This window comes from Bactrocera oleae, chromosome 4 (assembly GCF_042242935.1).
Source record: "Bactrocera oleae isolate idBacOlea1 chromosome 4, idBacOlea1, whole genome shotgun sequence".
Classification (NCBI taxonomy): Eukaryota; Metazoa; Arthropoda; class Insecta; order Diptera; family Tephritidae; genus Bactrocera; species Bactrocera oleae.
In genome coordinates, this window is record NC_091538.1 from 39,545,248 (window position 1) to 39,568,520 (window position 23,273).

The window sequence follows — 23,273 nt, forward strand, 5'->3', positions numbered from 1 at the left end:
AAAGATGAAAAAATTTCATTGAAGAATATGGTGCAAAACTCGTTAACAAACCCGGACATCAGAACGTTATCGCTGATGCACTTTCTCGCCAGCAAATAAACAATACTGTAAATTCTGATGACTCCCAACATTCAGCACAAAGCTCCCCAACACAAAAACTCAAACGAGTAAAGAAGCCAATAAACTCCTTTAGAAATCAAATTATTGTGAATCAGTCAGATCAAAACTCCGCCGAAATATTGTCACAAAACATATTTTCTAACAGCCGACACACGCTTTTTTTTAACACAAAAACTGAATTACTACACAGACTAAAAACTATAAGTAGACCAAAGGTCACTAACGAACTTCTTATAGACGAACAAATATTATTTTACGTAGAAAACGAGATTATCAACACATTTCCGACTGTATCAATTGTACTAGCGCAAAAATTGGTAGAACACATCACCGAAACCGAACAACAACAACGAATCATACAAGACACACACAGACGTGCTCACAGAAACTACAAAAATAACGCACAGGAAATTTCGCTCAGATACTACTGGCCAAACATACGTGACGCTTGTAAAAAAGAAGTACAGGACTGCGAAATTTGTCTCACAAACAAGTATGAACGCCGACCAAATAAACAACCAATAGGTTCAGCACCAATACCGAACAAAGTAGGCGAATACATACACTTAGATTTATTTTTTATGAACAATAATATATACATTAGTTCAACCGACAAATACTCAAAAAAAATTATTATATCAGAAGTTTATAATGAACTCCAATCAATAACGAACACTATAAATTTTGCAAAAACTAATAATTTTTACTTTGGCACACTAAATTTAAAAGATGTATATGATTTAATAAAGCATGAAAAGTTGGATCTTCCATTAATTAATATATTAGAGTATGCAGACATTCATATCTGTTACCTACAAGAAGCAATTATAACCATATACAAATATCCTATCCTCGAAACTAAATGCAGCCTATTTAATGTATACCCTTTAGCACATAAGCATGGTAAAATTAATTTAGACCTTAAGATCGCAAAATGTAACAATTATCAAAGAGTATCTAAATGTAAAAATTATATGAGTACCTTTATTTGTAAATCAGAACCCTCTGACAATTGTACTATAAAAATATTAGAAGACAAATCAGCCCAATGCGATACAATCCATGAAAACAATGCTCCACTCCACATCTTACAGATTACCAGCATACTTGGAACAACATACATATATCAGGCCCTAAATTGATACATTTTAATGAATCCACAAACATCGATAATATCACGTACTGCAATCATCAAGGACAACTCAGAGAAATCATACACAATCAACACAGCGAAAATTTTGAAGTACTCCGTATCCTTTCCTCAAATTCAATCTACAAATTCAGTAATATCCAAAAACTCTCAACATTTTTGATACCTATTGAAGAAAACCCAGTACAGCTGACGTTCTTTATCATAATGGGATTCCTTACTTTAGTAGTCATTACTTATAGTATTGTAAATCTCTGCCGATACCACGAAAATAGAAAAGTACTTAACAGACAAAGGCAAATTGACGAGTTATACGAAATCGAAATGAACCGTCTTCAACAGCAAGCGAGGACGCTCCGTTTTAAGAGGGAGGGGAGTTAACGACATAGCCGCACACCGCATACATATCTGCATACAATATGTGATCTCTACACTTCACATACACATCGTACATATACATATGTACATACATATAAGTGATATAGCATATCACTAGCATAAATACACAAAATCGAAATAAGCATATGTAAACATATCTATCAGCTAACACACATTGTTAAATATAAATACTAAAGATAAGAACACATAACAATAGAAATGCACTATGAATAACAACCCAAAGATAACAATAGAAACTAATAGTTTTATCTGTTAGTAAACAGATAACTATCGATACAGCTCAATAGTATAAATAGCACTAAGATTTATGTAAACTAGTCAGTCTTAAGAATATCAATATAGAGTACACATTTCACTGCAGCTCAAAGGAATTTTTAATAACTCATATCGCGTAAACGATATTAACTCTCAAATAAAAAAATATGGATTGCCATATTTTCCTGAAGTTAGCAATGAGGAGAAAACAGGATGAAATAAACGATGATTATCCGGAATAACAAGGAGAACACTTTTATCAAAATATAATAAAATTTGAGAGACGCTACCAAGGCCAGTATACAGTATTGGAGACTAAATTTGGGGGTTAATATGAGAAACTTCTACCGAACATGATATGAAAAGTAAAGCTGTCCATTTTTAAAGATTTGGAGTCTATTTAAAAGGTCCTAAATGGATGATAGGTATCTCTTAATAAATTATTTATACACATGTAAAATTTTTGTGTATTTTTATTGAGTTGAATTTTTCCATTTTGTATACATAAATACAAATACAGAACTTTTTTTACTCTTATTCTTATTTTGGATGTATAATCCGCGCGCAAAAGCTGTTGACCGGTGTAATATAAGTTAATAACATGCCAAATATGATTGGAATATATTCACGGTTTCGTCTAACTTACCTCAGTCAATCAACGGATGTACATATTATATATGCCACAACCATGAAATAATTGATTTCGCGATGTTTGTCAGTCCCTCTGTTATCCATGCCCATTTATAATGCGATTTTAATTGAAAACGCAAGAACATAAGGAGAATCTTAAAATTTAGGCGTAGAGTGTATTCCACTTTTTCATTAAATATCAGGTACCAAACATTTAAGAATATAAAGGGCAATGCTTAACATAAACGAATATAAAGTAAGTTTTATTCGGTGTTTAAGTATTCTTCGAGGTTTCAATCAAGCTTGGTTAACTAACTATCTGTCAAAAATGCATGTAACCTATTTCCTTTCAAAAGCACTGCAACCTCGTTATAACAAGAATTGTGTGTTTATTTCAAGTGATTTACGAGGTGTGCTCAAAAATAAATGGGAAGTCTCGTTTTTTGAAAAAAAAACGAATTTATTTGTTTACATCAATGTGTCGCCTTCAAAATAGTCGTCATCGAAATTATGCACTTATGCCAGCGGTGCTTCCAATAGTCGAAACAATTCTCAAACTCGATTTTTGGAAAAGCATTTAGCTCTTTCAACGATGCGCTTTTATTGTCATCTATGATTGTAAAAAGACAGTCCTTTGAGGTTATCTTTATTTTTGGAAATAGGAAAAATCACACGGAGCCATGTCTGGCGAGTATGGGGCATAGTCACAGTACAGACGAAAATCGTCAAGCTCAAAAAAACACGTCGAACCTTAATGTAAATTTTAAATTATAATAAAAATAGTAATGCTTGCTCAGGATTCAGGTGAAATTTATGTACATACATATGTACTTATGTATATTAAAAAAGAATTTGTCCATAGAGAAAAAAGGAAATTTTTACTTCTTTCAGGATTACAATGATATTAATATAGTCAATCGAATCTGCACGAACGAAAATGCTGCCAGCTGGTTGTTTCCAACTGCAAAAATTAATTGAGATAGATATACGGCTAGACATATGTATATGGAACATTTAAAGCCAATTTTAGTAAACATGTTTCTTGCTAGCTTTTCATCATACAATGTCAATGTCGGATAATAGACATATGTATAATCTTAGGGACTGAGAAGTCCTTCCAAAACCTAGTACTGATATTTAAGAAAACACTTAAAATTGCTGTTGTATGCCAAAGTGGTTTACACTATATGCTTACTTTAGCTAAATACAAGCCTAAACCTTAATATTAATGGAAGAATTGACTTTATAGGCAAGTTAGCTATAGCATAGAAAGATGCCCCGATTTTGAAACGTATCTTGGATAATAGAAAAGATATATTAAGCCATCCAGTTTTATACTCAGCCGCAATTAGGAATAATTATAGGCATTTCAAGAATAGAGTCTGTTACCTTTCTGTACGTTCACAGTTCTACAGTTTTATATTAAACTCCAAATATATGTGGATGTTAATTTTTTATATATGTGTATAAATTTATTATTAAATACATATGTATACTTGTATGTGGCAATTCTGCATGCTTAATATTTACATATACTATAATATTAGAGCTAAAGGATTAAATGTCGACACATGCGTTTTAAAATTGTATATGGGTTAATTAGTTAATTAATTCTTAACAGTTTTAAAAAATTTATGTTCGTTCGTGTTTCTAGTGTGTTGGAATGCACCTTCTTTGATTTTGTGTATAGCACAAGTTGTAGATGGAACCGTTTTATATTCACTACGGTATAGGGTTGTAGACGAAGCTCCATCCATACCTAGAGAAATGGATGATTGGTTGACATTTCTACGGGATACAGTTCTTTCGGAATGTTTACTGTATGATGGAAATTCTATACCACTGGAAGACGATGTTTTATGAACACTGCATGACTTCAAAATCTGATCCCTATTTTGTGATTTGCTAAGCGTGTTAAAGTGTCGTCGTTCACTCACCAAAAATGAATTATTATTATCTTGTTGTTCTCTACTTTGTCTATGTATACTGCTGTAACTTTGACGTTCACTAGGGAAAACCGAACTCGATGGCTCCTCTTTCAAGTTCAAAATACTCTTGCGATGAATTTTACCATTCGATGTAAGACTGTCTATCTGATTGGAATCGTTAGAAATGGTTTTTCGATGAAATACTGAGTTTGTAACGTTCGTATCGGCAGTGAAGTCGCTTCTTCGATGATGAAAATGTTTGGATGCAGTAGTAGCTGAAGAACTGGATGTTGTTTTTGTTGAAGCGCTTTCAACGGCTGTAGATTTTTGTTGTGTGGAATGTGTTTGATCTGACATAATTTTAGCCGATCCAGCAGCGTTTAGCTTTGCTGATGTGCTCTCCATTTCGTCAAACTTGCATTGGGTGGAGTGTTTCTGACCCGTGACTTTTCCTATTGTTGTACTGGATAATACTCTTTCTGAAGTGTTGCCAATTTTACTAGTTTTGTATTGTGCAGAGGAGGACTCATTCGATGAAGCGTTTACGCGGGTATCAACCATTTTATTATCCTTTCTAATACGATTTTCCGTCATAGAAATTGCCTCGTCGTGTTTATTTTCAACATTTACAATGTTCTTAACGTTGTTGGTCTTTGCAACGTTTTCTATGACATTTACTCTCTCTTGTCGTTTAACATATTCTGTTTCAGGTTCTCTTTTAACCCGACCACCTATTACTGTAGTTACCTTTTTCGTCGATACTACAACTAAACCGTCGACTGGCTTATCCGAACTTACATTTGCAGCAGGAATTGCTAGTTTGCCAGATACAAAGTTCATTTGATTAGTAGTCTTCAAAATGGCGTTATCCTCTCCAAGAGTTATGGACGATTTGTTGTGAGAATACTTCGATCGGACAGTTTTCTGTACTACTTTAGTGGTGTCTAATCTTGAACTTAGTTTTTCATTGTAGTCGTCTCTTCTGGAAATCTGAAAAGTACCCTCTAGTTTGAGATTGTCTACTGGACGTTTAACAACCACCTTTTCAGTAGCAGTTTTCAAAAGTTTAGAATCGGTTTTATCTGTAGATGAAATATACATATGTCCTTCTGGTTTAAGATTATCTTCCGGTTTTACTTGTTTCGGTCGCTCTGCCGGCTGATATTGTTGTTTTTCCTTAGTGTAGAAAGTTCCTTCAGGTTTGAGGTTATTACGTGGCACAATCTTTTCTGACCTCTTGACACCTACGTGTTTTTCCGTTTCTGTAAAGGTCATCACCCCCTCCATTTTTAAATTATCTTTGTGAATGACTCGTCTCACTGTTTCAGCCGGCTTATATCCAGGCTTATCAGGAGTGTAAAATTCACCCTCCGGTCTTAAATTATCAGAGGGTACAATCTTTTCGGGCCTATTTACATACTGACACTGCTTTTTCTCTGAAAATGTCATTTCACCTTCCATGTGTAAGTTATCTTTTCGGACAATGCGTTTTGTTTTCTCGGCGGGCTTAAATGATGACTTCTCGGGTATCGTAAATTCACCCTCCACCTTTAAATTGTCTTTTGGTATTTTCACTACAGGTCGTTCACCAGGCTTGTATAAAGGCTTCTCCAATTTATAAAATTCTCCTTCAGGTCTTAGGTTATCTGTTGGTTTAATTTGATCCGGCTTTTTAACAAACTCATATTCCTTTTTTTCGCTAAATATAATTTCTCCTTCCGTATGAAGATTGTCCTTTCTAATAATGCGCTCATTTTTTTCAGCAGGTCCAAACACCGTTTTTTCTGGTACATAAATGTCGCCCTCTGATTTAAGGTTATCTTGTGGTTTCTTCTGAACAGGACGTTCGGCTGGTTTATACCCAGGCTTCTCTGGTGTATAAAATTCTCCCTCCGGCCGTAGATTGTCTGCATGCTTTATTTGTGATGGACGCTCTCCAGGTTGGAATTTTGGTTTTTCTGGAGAATAGAAATCTCCTTCAGGCTTCAAATTATCCTCTGGACGCTTCTGTGTGGGACGTTCGGCTGGTTTATATCCAGGTTTCTCTGGTGTATAAAATTCTCCCTCCGGCCGTAGATTGTCTGCATGCTTTACTTGTGATGGACGCTCTCCAGGTTGGAATTTTGGTTTTTCTGGAGAATAGAATTCTCCTTCAGGCTTTAAATTATCCTCCGGACGCTTCTGTGTAGGACGTTCGGCTGGTTTATACCCAGGCTTCTCTGGTGTATAAAATTCTCCCTCCGGCCGTAGATTGTCTGCATGCTTTATTTGTGATGGGCGCTCTCCAGGTTGGACTTTTGGTTTTCCTGGAGAATAGAATTCTCCTTCAGGCTTCAAATTATCCTCTGGACGCTTCTGTGTGGGACGTTCGGCTGGTTTATATCCAGGTTTCTCTGGTGTATAAAATTCTCCCTCCGGCCGTAGATTGTCTGCATGCTTTACTTGTGATGGACGCTCTCCAGGTTGGAATTTTGGTTTTTCTGGAGAATAGAATTCTCCTTCAGGCTTCAAATTATCCTCCGGACGCTTCTGTGTGGGACGTTCGGCTGGTTTATATCCAGGTTTCTCTGGTGTATAAAATTCTCCCTCCGGCCGTAGATTGTCTGCATGCTTTACTTGTGATGGACGCTCTCCAGGTTGGAATTTTGGTTTCTCTGGAGAATAGAATTCTCCTTCAGGCTTTAAATTATCCTCCGGACGCTTCTGTGTAGGACGTTCGGCTGGTTTATACCCAGGCTTCTCTGGTGTATAAAATTCTCCCTCCGGCCGTAGATTGTCTGCATGCTTTACTTGTGATGGACGCTCTCCAGGTTGGAATTTTGGTTTTTCTGGAGAATAGAATTCTCCTTCAGGCTTCAAATTATCCTCTGGACGCTTTTGTGTGGGACGTTCGGCTGGTTTATACCCAGGCTTCTCTGGTGTATAAAATTCTCCCTCCGGTCGTAGATTGTCTGCATGCTTTATTTGTGATGGACGCTCTCCAGGTTGGAATTTTGGTTTTTCTGGAGAATAGAATTCTCCTTCAGGCTTCAAATTATCTTCTGGACGCTTCTGTGTGGGACGTTCGGCTGGTTTATATCCAGGTTTCTCTGGTGTATAAAATTCTCCCTCCGGCCGTAGATTGTCTGCATGCTTTACTTGTGATGGACGCTCTCCAGGTTGGAATTTTGGTTTTTCTGGAGAATAGAATTCTCCTTCAGGCTTCAAATTATCCTCCGGACGCTTCTGTGTGGGACGTTCGGCTGGTTTATACCCAGGCTTCTCTGGTGTATAAAATTCTCCCTCCGGCCGTAGATTGTCTACATGCTTTATTTGTGATGGACGCTCTCCAGGTTGGAATTTTGGTTTTTCTGGAGAATAGAATTCTCCTTCAGGCTTCAAATTATCCTCTGGACGCTTCTGTGTGGGACGTTCGGCTGGTTTATATCCAGGTTTCTCTGGTGTATAAAATTCTCCCTCCGGCCGTAGATTGTCTGCATGCTTTACTTGTGATGGACGCTCTCCAGGTTGGAATTTTGGTTTTTCTGGAGAATAGAATTCTCCTTCAGGCTTCAAATTATCCTCCGGACGCTTCTGTGTGGGACGTTCGGCTGGTTTATACCCAGGCTTCTCTGGTGTATAAAATTCTCCCTCCGGCCGTAGATTGTCTGCATGCTTTACTTGTGATGGACGCTCTCCAGGTTGGAATTTTGGTTTTTCTGGAGAATAGAATTCTCCTTCAGGCTTCAAATTATCCTCTGGACGCTTCTGTGTGGGACGTTCGGCTGGTTTATATCCAGGTTTCTCTGGTGTATAAAATTCTCCCTCCGGCCGTAGATTGTCTGCATGCTTTACTTGTGATGGACGCTCTCCAGGTTGGAATTTTGGTTTTTCTGGAGAATAGAATTCTCCTTCAGGCTTCAAATTATCCTCTGGACGCTTCTGTGTGGGACGTTCGGCTGGTTTATATCCAGGTTTCTCTGGTGTATAAAATTCTCCCTCCGGCCGTAGATTGTCTGCATGCTTTACTTGTGATGGACGCTCTCCAGGTTGGAATTTTGGTTTTTCTGGAGAATAGAATTCTCCTTCAGGCTTCAAATTATCCTCCGGACGCTTCTGTGTGGGACGTTCGGCTGGTTTATACCCAGGCTTCTCTGGTGTATAAAATTCTCCCTCCGGCCGTAGATTGTCTGCATGCTTTACTTGTGATGGACGCTCTCCAGGTTGGAATTTAGGTTTTGCTGGAGAATAGAATTCTCCTTCAGGCTTCAAATTATCCTCTGGACGCTTCTGTGTGGGACGTTCGGCTGGTTTATATCCAGGTTTCTCTGGTGTATAAAATTCTCCCTCCGGCCGTAGATTGTCTGCATGCTTTACTTGTGATGGACGCTCTCCAGGTTGGAATTTAGGTTTTGCTGGAGAATAGAATTCTCCTTCAGGCTTCAAATTATCCTCCGGACGCTTCTGTGTGGGACGTTCGGCTGGTTTATACCCAGGCTTCTCTGGTGTATAAAATTCTCCCTCCGGCCGTAGATTGTCTGCATGCTTTACTTGTGATGGACGCTCTCCAGGTTGGAATTTTGGTTTTTCTGGAGAATAGAATTCTCCTTCAGGCTTCAAATTATCCTCTGGACGCTTCTGTGTGGGACGTTCGGCTGGTTTATATCCAGGTTTCTCTGGTGTATAAAATTCTCCCTCCGGCCGTAGATTATCCGCATGCTTTACTTGTGATGGACGCTCTCCTGGTTGGAATTTTGGTTTTTCTGGAGAATAAAATTCTCCTTCAGGCTTCAAATTATCCTCCGGACGCTTCTGTGTGCGGCGTTCAGATGGCTGATACCCAGGTTTCTGTGGGGTGTAAAATTCTCCCTCAGGCCGTAGGTTGTCTGCATGTTTCACTTGTGATGGACGCTCACCAAGTTGGAATTTTGGTTTTTCTGGGGTATAAAACTTTCCTTCTGACTTTAAATTGTCAGTAGGCTTCACTTGTTCAGGCCTGCTAACAAATTCATATTTTTCTTTCGTTTCGAAAGTCATTTCACCCTCGGTGCGCAAGTTGTCCTTTCTAATAATACGTTCAACTTTTTCTGCTGATCTATAACCAGGCTTTACAAGTGTATAAAACTCGCCCTCAGGACGTAAGTTATCTTTTGGCTTCTTCTGAATAGGTCGTTCTGCGGGTATGTAATCGGATTTTTCTGGAGAATAAAACTCACCTTCTGGTCGAAGGTTATCCTCAGGCTTTTTTTGTTTTGGACGCTCTGCGGGCCTATAACCTGGTTTCTCGGGTGTGTAAAACTCACCTTCAGGTCTTAAGTTGTCTTCGTGTCTAATAACTAGCGGTGTCTCAGCTGGCTGATATATGGGTTTTTCGGGAGTATAAAAATCACCCTCGGGTTTAAGATTATCAGTAGGTTTAATCTGAGTGGGTCTAGTGACAAACTTATATACTTCTTTTCTTTCAAAATTCATTTCACCTTCTGAGCGGAGATTGTCTTTCCTTATGATACGTTCAACCCTTTCAGCAGGTTTGTATACTAACTTCTCTGGTACTGTAAAAAAACCTTCGGGCTTCAAGTTATCCTCAGGTTTAATTTGAGAAGGTCGTTCTATAACTTGATACGTTGGCTTTTCTGGAGTATAAAATTCTCCCTCTGGCTTGAGGTTATCAATAGGTTTGATTTGTTCAGGTCTATTAACAAATTGATATGCTTCTTTTGTTTCAAATTTCATTTCACCTTCAGTGCGCAAGTTATCTTTTCTTATTATACGTTCTGTTCTTTCAGCTGGAGTGTAAGTGGTTTTCTCTGGAACTGTGAACTCTCCTTCCGGTCGTAAATTATCAAGAGGTTTTTTCAGAGTTGGCCTCTCTGCCGGTTGGTAGCCAGGTTTTTCGGGTGTATAAAACTCCCCTTCTGGCCTAAGGTTGTCTTCATGCTTGACTGGAGAGGGACGATCTGCTGGAACAAAATCGATTTTTTGTGGTTTATAAAACTCCCCGTCTGGTTTCAAGTTATCTTCACGTCTAATAATCAATGGTTTTTCGGCGGGATGATACTTCGCTTTTTCCGGAGCATAGAATTCGCCTTCCGGTTTTAGATTATCAGCGGGTTTCACTTGATCTGGCCTAATAACAAACTTATATTCTTCCTTCGTTTCAAAAGTCATCTCACCCTCGGAACGTAAGTTATCCTTCCTAACAATACGTTCGACTCTTTCCGCTGGTCGGTAAGGTGTTTTCTCCGGAATAGTGAATTCACCCTCTGGTCTTAAATTGTCTTCAGGTTTCTTGGGAATAGGTCGGTCAGCGGACTGGTAGTCTGGTTTATCAGGAGCATAAAACTCTCCCTGCTGTCTCAAATTATCTTGAGGTTTTTTCTGAATTGGGCGTTCCGCAGGTTCAAAACCAGGTTTCTCTGGTGTATAGAATTCACCCTCCGGTTTTAAATTATCTTTATGTCGAATTTGCACTGGTTTTTCAGCGGATTGGTATTTTGGTTTTTCTGGAGTATAGAATTCGCCTTCCGGTCTAAGATTATCTATCGGTTTGACTTGCTCTGGTCTATTTACAAATTGGTATTCTTCTTTTGCTTCAAAAATCATTTCACCTTCTGAGCGCAAGTTGTCTTTCCTTACAACACGAACAGTTTTTTCGGCGGGTTTATATATTTCTTTTTCGGAAACCATGAACTCTCCTTCCGGTCTTAAATTATCTTCAGGCTTCAACTGAGTGGGTCTTTCGGCAGCTTTAAATTCCTGTTTGTCTGGTACATAAAACTCACCTTCTGGACGCAAATTGTCTTCTGGTCGCTTTTGCACTAGGCGCTCTGCGGGTATGAAACCTAGTTTCTCTGGAGTATAGAATTCGCCTTCGGGTTTTAAGTTATCTTCGTGTCTGATTTGTAGAGGTTTTTCAGCTGGCTTATACATAGGTTTCTTTGGAGCATAAAATTCGCCTTCTGGCTTTAGATTATCAGTGGGTTTCACTTGTTTAGGCCTAATAACAAATTGATATTCTTTTTTTGTTCCAAAAGTCATTTCACCTTCTGTGTGCAAATTGTCCTTACTAATAATACGTTCAATTTTTTCAGCAGGCTTATACGTTTCTCTCTCCGGAACAAGAAACTCTCCTTCGGGCTTCAAATTATCTTGAGGTTTCTTTTGCGTTGGGCGTTCGGCAGGTTGATAAGTGGGTTTCTCGTGTTTATAAAATTCTCCTTCTGGTTTCAAATTGTCTTCTGGCTTCTTCTGAGTTGGACGTTCAGCAGGTCTAAAACCAGGTTTTTCAGGAGCGTAAAATTCACCCTCAGGCTTAAGGTTGTCCTCAGGTCTAACTTGTGTTGGACGTTCTCCTGGTTGAAACTTGGTCTTTTCTGGTGTATAGAACTCTCCTTCTGGTCTCAAATTATCCTCTGGCTTTTTTTGAGTGGGACGTTCAGCAGGCCTAAACCCTGGCTTTTCAGGAGTGTAAAATTCACCCTCAAGCTTAAGGTTGTCCTCAGGCCTAACTTGTGTAGGACGTTCCCCCGGTTGAAACTTAGGCTTTTCTGGTGTATAGAACTCTCCTTCTGGTCTCAAATTATCCTCTGCCTTCTTTTGAGTGGGACGTTCAGCAGGCCTAAACCCAGGCTTTTCAGGAGTATAAAATTCACCCTCAGGCCTAAGATTGTCCTCAGGTCTAACTTGTGTTGGACGTTCTCCTGGTTGAAACTTGGTCTTTTCTGGTGTATAGAACTCTCCTTCTGGTCTCAAATTATCTTCTGGCTTCTTCTGAGTTGGACGTTCAGCAGGTCTAAAACCAGGTTTTTCAGGAGCGTAAAATTCACCCTCAGGCTTAAGGTTGTCCTCAGGTCTAACTTGTGTTGGACGTTCTCCTGGTTGAAACTTGTTCTTTTCTGGTGTATAGAACTCTCCTTCTGGTCTCAAATTATCTTCTGGCTTCTTCTGAGTTGGACGTTCAGCAGGTCTAAAACCAGGTTTTTCAGGAGCGTAAAATTCACCCTCAGGCTTAAGGTTGTCCTCAGGTCTAACTTGTGTTGGACGTTCTCCTGGTTGAAACTTGGTCTTTTCTGGTGTATAGAACTCTCCTTCTGGTCTCAAATTATCTTCTGGCTTCTTCTGAGTTGGACGTTCAGCAGGTCTAAAACCTGGTTTTTCAGGAGCGTAAAATTCACCCTCAGGCTTAAGGTTGTCCTCTGGCTTAACTTGTGTTTGACGTTCTCCTGGCTGATATGTGAACTTTTCTGGCTTATAGAATTCTCCTTCAGGCCTTAAATTATCTTCTGGCTTCTTCTGAGTTGGACGTTCAGCAGGTCTAAAACTAGGTTTTTCAGGGGCGTAAAATTCACCCTCAGGCTTAAGGTTGTCCTCAGGTCTAACTTGTGTTGGACGTTCTCCTGGTTGAAATTTTGTCTTTTCTGGTGTATAGAACTCTCCTTCTGGTCTCAAATTATCCTCTGGCTTTTTTTGAGTGGGACGTTCAGCAGGCGTAAACCCTGGCTTTTCAGGAGTATAAAATTCACCCTCAGGCCGAAGGTTGTCCTCAGGCCTAACTTGTGTTGGACGTTCTCCTGGTTGAAACTTGGGCCTTTCTGGTGTATAGAACTCTCCTTCTGGTCTCAAATTGTCTTCTGGCTTTTTTTGAGTTGGACGTTCAGCAGGTCTAAACCCAGGTTTTTCAGGAGCGTAAAATTCACCCTCTGGCTTAAGGTTGTCCTCAGGCCTAACTTGTGTTGGACGTTCTCCTGGTTGAAACTTGGTCTTTTCTGGTGTATAAAATTCTCCTTCTGGTCTCAAATTATCTTCTGGCTTTTTTTGAGTGGGGCGTTCAGCTGGTCTAAACCCAGGCTTTTCAGGAGTGTAAAATTCGCCTTCGGATCGCAAATTGTCAGCATGTTTTACTTGTGTGGGACGCTCTCCAGGTTGGAACATGGGTTTTTCTGATGAAAAGAACTCCCCTTCTGGCTTTAAATTATCTTCAGGCTTTGCCTGAGTTGGCCGTTCTGCTGGCTTATATCTCGGTTTTTCATAACTATAAAATTCACCCTCCGGGCGAAGGTTGTCCTCTGGCTTAACTTGTGTTTGACGTTCTCCTGGCTGATATGTGAACTTTTCTGGCTTATAGAATTCTCCTTCCGGCCTTAAATTATCTTCTGGCTTCTTCTGAGTTGGACGTTCAGCAGCCCTAAATCCAGGTTTTTCTGGAATGTAAAACTCGCCTTCTGGTTGCAAATTGTCAGCATATCTTACTTGTGTGGGACGCTCGCCAGGTTGGAATTTGGGTTTCTCGGGTGTATAGAACTCCCCTTCTGATTTCAAATTGTCTTCTGGTTTTTTTTGAGTTGGCCGTTCTGCTGGCCTATATCCCGGCTTTTCTGGTTCATAAAATTCTCCCTCAGGTCGAAGGTTATCCTCTTGTCTAACTTGTGTAGGACGTTCTCCTGGATGATATGTAGACTTTTCTGGTCTGTAGAATTCTCCTTCCGGCCTAAGGTTGTCTTCCGGCTTCTTCTGGATAGGACGGTCAGCAGGTGTAAACCCAGGTTTGTCGGGAGTGTAAAACTCGCCTTCTGGTTTAAGATTATCAGTTGGTTTAATTTTTTCCGGTCTACTCACAAATATGTATTCTTCCTTTACGTCAAATGTCATTTCTCCTTCTGTTTTGAGATTGTCTTTTCTTATTATTCGTGTTGTCTGTTCCACTGGTCCGTAAGAGATCTTTTCAGGCACTGTGAACTCACCTTCAGGTCGGAGATTGTCCTCTGGTTTCTTTTGTAACGGGCGTTCTGTTGGTTGATAGACTGGTTTGTCAGGAGTGTAGAAATGTCCTTCCGGTGTTAGGTTGTCTTTATATTTAATTTGCGTAGGTTTTTCTGCTGGAACATATGTTGTTTTTTCTGGCATATAAAATTCACCTTCAGATTTGAGGTTATCAATGGGTTTGACTGGCAAGGGCCTTGTTACATATTGGTATTCCTCTTTTTCTGTAAATGTCATTTCTCCTTCAGTGCGCAGGTTGTCTTTTCTAGTAATGCGTTCCGTTCTTTCAGCCGGTCGGAATGGAATTTTCTCGGGAACTATGAATTCGCCCTCAGGTTTCAAATTGTCCTCGGGTTTTATTAAAGTGACTTGCTCCTCAATATCATACAAAAGTTTGAATCGAGCTTCTTCAAGATCCTTTTTGGACCAAGTGTTGGATCTTATTCGCGTTTGAGATTCATCCAGCAAATCTATTAATTGACAAAAAAACGTTATTCGTAATTCAAACAAAAGATATACATATATACAGTAAGCTATTCCAATTTACCTATAGTCTCTATAATAGCATCCGTCTTCTTAACGCTTGAAGCACAATGATGGCGACTGAGATGAGTATATTTGATGTTTTTAAGTGAAATATGAATTAAAAGTCCATTATAACGAACCAATACATCTAAAAAATAAAAATTAATATTACTTACCCACAAGTACAGATTTCGCAAATGCACATTTCAGTATGCTTTGACCCAAATGTTTCCTTTTTATCGACTCCACGCTAGAATATAAATATTTTAAATCCATTTCCCATATGCAAGCAAATATTGTAGTTGTTCGTCTTACGATTCTTGAGTCACTACTAGTCAGCTTTTCTCTCTTAACGTCATCAACTTCATCATATATATTTGTGGTAATATCCTTCCGTTTTGATGTATTAGTACGTTCATTGGTTATATTTTCACTGTCTTCTGTTATCTTCACATTTTTTTCGATTTCAACAAATTCGTCAATATAAATTGTCTTTTTGGGCGTTTCAACGATTCTCTCAATCACATCGGTATGCGTTTTCTCATCTAGGACTCGCCAATCGTTCAAGCTAGCATCAAATATCTGAAATATTAAAACAGATTTTTATAAATTAGTAATTACTTCGATTTGAAGGGATGAGTAGCTGTTCAAAAGGTTGATTTACATCGACCCATAACTTAGCTCAGCATATAATGGTTATATAAGTTTCTTAATGAATCTTAGTAAACAAAATATTTTATGTAGAGATGAGCTTAGGTCTTATTACTTCAGCTGTATACCGAGTTGTCAGCAAATAATGATGCAATACTCTCCATATTTGATAAATGGTTAATCTATTTGAAATCTCAACAACAAAGAAGTTCTTAGTCCTAGAATGTAATAAACATATGTTTATTTAGAGATTATTTTAGGATGCTCCTACATAAGAACCCAGATGAAGCAAACAGCTATGCACTACAATACAACATAAAGCTAAGCAAAATATATTCGCTTATTTTATTGAGAGAGCTTACACTCACTCCGATATTTGTGGTATTGGCTGTATAATGTCTTAGGGAACGTAGGACCGATTTCATCACAAAGCGCTTTGGACCCTTGAGAGTTGTCATATTTCAGGAGCACTATTTGTGCCATGATTCATTCAAGATTCAGAAAAATATCTCCTTGACATGTAAAGGAGGTTGGCATTTGAAACTGGCGCAATCGTTACGTCCACTAAGCCATAAATTAAGCCATGAAACATAAATTTGGTCGAAAATATCACTGTAGGGAGAAGCAACTAGTGTTAACAAATTTTGAAAAGTGGACATAGCTCTCTGGTTGGCATAATGTACATATATCTTACAAACTCTTAAGGCTGTATCAACCGAACATATCTGTCTAGCATTTCTAGTTGCAGTCTATTAATTAGTGAAATCAAAAAATAACCACACCCAACACCTTCATAAATATTATGCCATATCTCAAAGACATAATCTTATTTGGACGTGCTTATACTACAGCCTAGACGGGACAGTCTGGGCCCCCATACATCGAACATAAGCATTTTCGAACATCCGGTTTACTTTATTTTGAATTTGTCTATCCATACGTAAGATATCTTAGCAAAACGAAGGGAGAATATACTATATTAAGTTTAATTTAATTTTTTTTTTGTTTTTTTTACAGTACATACTCTTATTACGGCTTCCGTTATTCTAATGAATTCAATTTTATAGACCAGGGTAGATAATTGAAGGTGGGAAGAGTTTTTAAGGGTTAAAAACTGTTTATTCCGATTTCCGTCAAAACTACGAATCCTATAGAAAAAATTGTAAGGCAATGTTGCAGGTAATGAAAAGATCTAAAACTTTTGTTTACAGACTTTTTTTTATGTAAAAAATTCAAATAACCAACCAAATCAGCAATACCAACCGTCTTACGGTACCAAAAAACATGTGTACCAAGTTTCATAAAGATATCTCAATTTTTACTCAAGTTACAGCTTGCACAAACGGACGGACGGACAGACAGTCACCCTGATTTCAACTCTCTTCCTCCTGATCATTTATATAATATATACGAGACATAACGCTATATCTAACTTACTTAGTTTTAGGTGATACAAACAACCGTTAGGTGAACAAAACTATTATACTCTGTAGCAGCAGGTTGCGAGAGTATACAAATTACTAAAGTCCAAAAAAAAAAATTTTTTTTTCAATTACAAAAACTTGCGAAAAAGGATTAACGGCCCTAAAATCAAATTCAAAAATACTTTATTTCAAAAAAAAACGATAACAAATAAATCTCGAATGAAAAGTTCAAGTTTTGTTTATAAACAAACTCAATTCATTTACACAATCATAGTCAACAAAAATCACGAAGCTTTTGTAAGAAAATGTATAAAAACAAATTATTTAAGCAAACTTGGAAATATCTCTCAATACCAATCCTAACAATAATTTTATAGCTTACCCTCCTTCTCAGAAGCAAATTTTTGTTTTTGACAGCAACAACAGGAACTTGGCTCTCGATAGCAATACGACAACCTTTCGTACAAATTTGACTAATGGCTGCATGACTTTTAGTCTGACTCGTTTATAGTCATAACAATAGACAGATCCAAGCCGACAGCAGAAAGCAAGGATCCGCGGATAAAAATACCGCTTCAAACGGCGAAGATTCAAATGCTGAAATTAATTTTCATTCAGTGCCAGCTTTTGTTATTTATAATTCACACAAATACCGCCAAATGCTGGACACACATTATTATTCAAGACGCTTTTGCTGCTAATTTAATCCAATTAGCCAAAAGTACATATTGATATTGTGACTCAAAGCAAATTTTTTTAATGTAGATACATATATATATACCTTATGTGCATATGTTTGTCTGTTGAAATATAACGCATATTTTAATAAATGCATTCTAAAGAAATATATTAATTGTCTGTGTGTTTAGTATCTTTAATATATTATATACATATTCCGAATGAACAAACAAGTATGTATTTACATGCAGACATACACATGTATGGTGAGCGATTAAGTTCAAAGGGTTTAGCAACACGCGATGGAATGTGTAAATATTTGAGTGCTTGAAATGTGCAGTTTGTATGTATAAATGTTAGCAGATACGTACACATATTTATGGTACATATGTATGTACTACAGAGGTACTTAGTGCCGTTTCAGACAGGGACTCAAAAGAGTCTCATACCAGTTTATTGTGGGCGAGGGGACGACGAGGAAAGACGAAGGGACCGTGCCACTCGTGTTCGGGTGGCACGCTTTGTGTTCTTTTTCGTAACAGCACGCTGCTACCCTTTTCAGCATTCCTTTTCACTTTCAAATCCTTTGAATGGTTGCAAGAGCGCTCGGTTTCAAATGAATTCGATCGCAAATTTGAGTTCTGTTATCTATTTTTGTATGTAATATGCAAATACGTATGCATAGAATAATAGAAATATTATGACAAATTGTAAATAAGGAGAAAATTAAGATATAGATTATGGAGTAAAGAAATTATGAGTTTTTAATACTTAAAGATTAGGAAATTCCTATTATAAATTTGGCCTTGAAAATATTAGTAGCGGATATTCAATACATTCTTGTAGATTAGGGAATTCCCGTCTTTAGTATTTTTTTGAAACTATTTAGCGGGTAGGTACTTGTATTATGCATATTGTTCTACCATATTCATGGTAATTCATTGCAAGCAAAATGTGTGACCATCATCTCAACATACAAATGAAATACGCAGCACGCAGTGTTGCGCGGTGTTGCGCAGTCGAACCGCACAAATATTTACGAACATTTTGTGAAAAGGAATGCAGAAAAACTAGACTCGAGTTGCTGGACTCTTTTTGGCCGTGTGAATGCCCAGAGCGACACCAAAAGAAAATTTGAAAAACATCAGACTCTTTTGCATCCCAATGTGAAACGGCACTTAGATAACTATATTTTACTTCATTTGTTTGTTTGCGTCAACGTGTTCAAGCAGTTTCTCAGTTGCTCATTTGAATTTTGAAAACAAGCAGTAAGCTTTTCTCTGCACCAAACAGTTTTTTATTTAGAATATGACATTAGGGTGCATCTGTTTTGGGAAATGAAAATTTTATTAAGTTATCCAACGTCCAAGTATAACGATTCTATTGAGTGAGAAAAATATACATAAATTTTTGGCGATGTTTGTAACACCCAAAAAAAAGTTGGGGACCCTATAAATAATAAATTTAAACGATCAGCGTGATAAACTGAGTCGATTTAGCCATGTCAGATATCGTTCTGAAATTTTGTTCACGTTTTTTTCTGAAGCTGCTCATTTTTCGCAGATAAAAATGCAGAAAGATCACGTAAACACAGTCACTCTGCTTTTTGATAAAGATTGCTCATTAGACGAGAGGATTTTTGATAAGCAGTTTTTATACTAAATTCTTCATATATATCATTAAATTAGTATTTACCATATCTTAATAATTATTACGTAATCAATACAATATAGTAATTAATTTTCTCGATAACCCCGCCTAATTCGCATATAACTAGCTTTTAAATTCCGACTGATTCTTTTACTTCACAGTATAAAAATCAAACTTCAATAAAGTCATCAGAAAAAAAAATTGCAAATAGTGACCTCAAGGTATTCCACCTTACGTCCACAAATTGTCGAAATCTTACTATAAATTGCGCCAAAATGGGTAAAAGCAAGTCAACACTTCACTTGACAAGTTGGAAGAGTATGAAACGTTCTGTTACACCCGAACTTAGCCTTCCTTACTTGGTTAATTGTTAATTATATTATTCAGATTAAAATTTTTCTTTTATATTTTTCAAACCGGTAAATTTTATTTTTATGAGAATACAACAAAAATTTAATTCAAATGTTAATTCAATTATTTTTTAATGTACTATATGCTACTCTGGTTGCCAGGCAAACTGTACGAGTGGAATTAAGTGCTTGTATGTAAAACTTTTTTATTTCACGAGATATCTTTACTAAATTCGGCAATGATTCTTGATGGAAGAAGTTGTTCAGATCGAATCACTATTACATATGGTTACCATACAAATTGACCAATCAAACTAAAGTTCTGGTAAAGAATCTCTTGTATTTATGCAATTGAAGTTAAAGTTTTTTATTGTTTTGTAATTTTTTCAAATCAATGGACGTTTAACTAAAGAATTAAAATACACTTTTTTGACGTTAGAAATAATCTTAGCAAAAGTTGCGGTCAATTTAATTTTTAATATATTCACCTTTCAAGTCAACAACATTTAAATTTTTAAAATTTATTATTTCGACTCTGTTCTAGTTTTCCGACTTGACTACTGCCAAATGATTATCTTTATAAAGAGTTATTAATTTCCGATCGATTCAAAAATTAAAATTAATAATTTCTCATGTTTACATACTTAACAATCTTTCAAAATGCAATGCCAAAAATGCAAGAAAATTTCATATCGACATTAAAACGACAGCACCACACTCACACTCACACAATATGCATAAACACGTTTCGCTAAATTAAACAATGCGTCATACCCTAATGCATTTCTAAATACCTTGCCGTAATTAATTACCTTTGTTACTTCAGTGGTAGTAGTAATGTTCGCCAGATCAGTATTGTCTTTTTCAATTTCACGAACAATGTCATTTGGCACGAAAGCTTTTGAGTCCACAAATGATTTCTCTTCAACGATTTTCCACTCTCCGGTCTTAGTATCATATACTTTTGTTGTGTATGTTGTGGTAGTCGTATTGATGACATCATCAACTATTTCGGGGTAATGAGTATCATGAGCACTGTCAACTGTCTTCTCTTCGACGATTTTCCACTTGTTCGCACGCTGATCGAATATTTTTTTCTTATACGTAATTTTGTAAGTGCCGTCGGATTCGCGACTAACGTAACGCTCGATTGTTGGTTGCTTTTTGTTTGTAACGCCAGTGCCGGTCTTTTCATTCAGTTCTGTCCACCTTTTAGTTTTAATATCGTACACCTCCTTCTTTGAAGTGCTCTTGCTTTTCTTCAACGAGCTTTCTTCAATTGTTTGCTCAGAGATATTTTGCTCTATTATAGAGGACTTTTTCGATAATTTGTTAGTTACATTGGAGGCCAATTGCTTGCTGCTACCACTTTCAACTACGTCACTCTTCAGGTTTTTCGCTGTACTATCACCTTGAGTTGTAAATTCGGAGTGTGCGGTGGAGGTAATGGAATGTCTGTCGTCATCGATTGCTCTCCGTGTACTTTTTGTAAATGCCGTTGACGTTTGTTGTGTTTTTGCAGGCGATGTGATTAGCGACGCTATTACTGGTGTTGTAGCACCATTAATGGCTTGGCCATCAATCGACGTGTAGCTGATTACTTGGGCGCTTCTGTTGCTCACATCATTCGTTAAAAACTTGTTTGACGATGATGTCATTTCAACATTTGTAGATGTGACTTTGCCCGACTTTGCTGTATTCGATGTGGACAAAATAGACTTTGAGTTTTCGGTGGACATATCGGAGATCGTAACTCCACCATCAATGACCTTACTGCTACTGTTTGCGGACTCCATGTGTGCGAAATTAGAACTGCTCGTGCTTGTCATGACACCGGTTTGTGACTGGGAAGAGGGCACATAAGCTTTATTGTAATTGCTGCCAAGGCTGGAGCTACCGCTGCCAACTATCTCAATGACATCGATCGGCACCGAAAAAACTGGTTCCTTTTTGTCGCTCTCAAGCAGATCGATGGATGATATTATCTTAGCATTGGAAAAATCATTCGAGATTTCTTCATAGTATTCTGATTTCTCTTGAAATGAGGATGACGCTTTCGTCGATTTCATTGTGTCAGTCATTATGGAAGCGATTGGCGTTGAATCGCCGCCACCGATGCTACCCGCGTCGCTGACGCTCTTGTACAGCTGTTCTTGCTGCTGCTGTTCAATTTGTAGGCGTCGCTGCTGTTGCTCTGACCTCGACTCAATGTGACTGCTGCTGCTACTGCTGCTCTTGAACAACTTCGATTGAGACTGCGACTGCGTGCCAGAGTGTGTGTTTGTCAACATCGATTTGTTACTCGCCGCTGACTCGGGTTTTCGCAGTTTCTGTGAGGTTTTCGTCCACGTAGGCGACGCCGTCGAAGTCACTTCCACCGCCGACGAGCTTGTAAATGCTGCCTCTGTGCCAACGGTATGCACCACAGTTTTCGAGGAACTCGAGGTGGAACTGCTAGTACTTGCAGCATTTTTGCTGCCGCTGACACTAACTTGTTGCTTTTTCTTTTTGCTACCTTTCGATACCATTTTAACAAATATAATTTTTTAGGAAGTTCAAAATTCGATTGATTTTTTTTTTTAATTTAAAATGTTACAAGAAACGTTATGTCTTTTATCGATCACAGTTAATGTTATCGGACGCGCGTACAAATATAAAAAGTCTAACGAAAAAACGCGATGAACTGGGCAATGTTGTTTAAAGCGGTATATGTCTATTATAGTTAATATGAAACAGTCAATTTAAAAGCACTAGCAAACACTATTTATTTCAAGAAAAATCTCACAAAACACACAAGTGCAGCATCCGAAAGTTCCACTACATAAATATTCAGCGTTTTTTCTTTGGTTTTCCTCTCTTTTTTGTGGCTATTTTTTAATTTGTTAATGCTCTATTGTTGTTGGTTGTGTGTCAGTCGTTTCGTTTATCGTTTAAAAATCACAAGCAGTTTTCCGAAGATCGCGTCCAACGCGTACCAATGCCCAAAGCGAACTGATCGCTCAGTTGGTAGCTGGAACAGCTTTTAGCCACGTACCAGCACAAATCGCTACGTTTAGAAAGCAGAGTGGGATTTAAAACCGCCCCCTCGCCTTCCCCAACTGCTGCTGCCACACCAACACACTGCACCAAGTCCGAAAGCACGATCGTTATGTCGCTCCGCTATACTATACATAGGTATATATATATTAGATACTTATATGCATGTACATATGTGGGTAAACACCGACAAGTGTAGGCAGTGCACAACTTGGATTGTATGTATTTGTGTGCGTGAAGGCAGCTTTATGTAGACGAATGCGAAACTTTTGTTTTTCTTTTGATGTCAGCCCGAGTTCCAGAGCTTTACCTACACAGCTCAGTTCAATGCGGAATATCTAAAAACACGTTTCATATTGAGTCTGCAGATTTTTGCTTGCCTTCTCGAATATGGTAATTTTAAATGCTTGGTAAAAAAAACATTAAAGCTTTGACTTTTATCAAGCAGTATTTTGCGTCACCTACACGTTATTATTATTTGTTTTTTAATCAAGCCAAACCTTTTTCTCTACCTGAAATATCGGCACTTTTCATGAAAATTTGGTTCTAAGCATCAACGTACATTTAAAATTAGGTGGAACAGTGAATAGCTGTGCAAAACACATGCAAACATAATATTATATATTACTTGTGTGTTTCTGAAATCCCTGAAAAATTAGTTAGAGGTCACACCCATTAAGTCAGGTATTACAGATTTTTCTCATCTTACTTTAGAAGAGACTTACTGATGAAACTGATT

At 37.8% G+C, this 23,273-nt stretch overlaps 1 protein-coding gene across 1 annotated transcript; it reads right to left on the reverse strand.

Annotated features, from left to right (window-relative positions):
- Positions 1-3,990: 3,990 nt before the first annotated feature.
- Sdb (SAXO downstream of blistered) lies at positions 3,991-22,489 on the reverse strand. Its single transcript, XM_070108183.1, has 5 exons — positions 20,311-22,489; positions 15,061-15,327; positions 14,922-14,995; positions 14,768-14,823; positions 3,991-14,690 (listed from the first exon to the last, which is right to left on the reverse strand). Exons 1-5 carry the CDS (start codon positions 22,024-22,026, stop codon positions 4,162-4,164), a joined length of 12,642 nt encoding a protein of 4,213 aa, XP_069964284.1. The 5' UTR covers positions 22,027-22,489; the 3' UTR covers positions 3,991-4,161.
- Between the last annotated feature and the right edge of the window lie 784 nt (positions 22,490-23,273).

Coding starts and splice junctions, on each gene's coding strand:
- Sdb (XM_070108183.1), bottom strand. CDS start 22,026: ATGGTATCGAAAGGTAGCAAAAAGAAAAAGCAACAAGTTAGTGTCAGC. Junction 15,328..20,310: donor CTACCACTGAAGTAACAAAG/GTAATTAATTAC, acceptor TTAATATTTCAG/ATATTTGATGCTAGCTTGAA. Junction 14,824..14,921: donor TGCGAAATCTGTACTTGTGG/GTAAGTAATATT, acceptor TACTCATCTCAG/TCGCCATCATTGTGCTTCAA.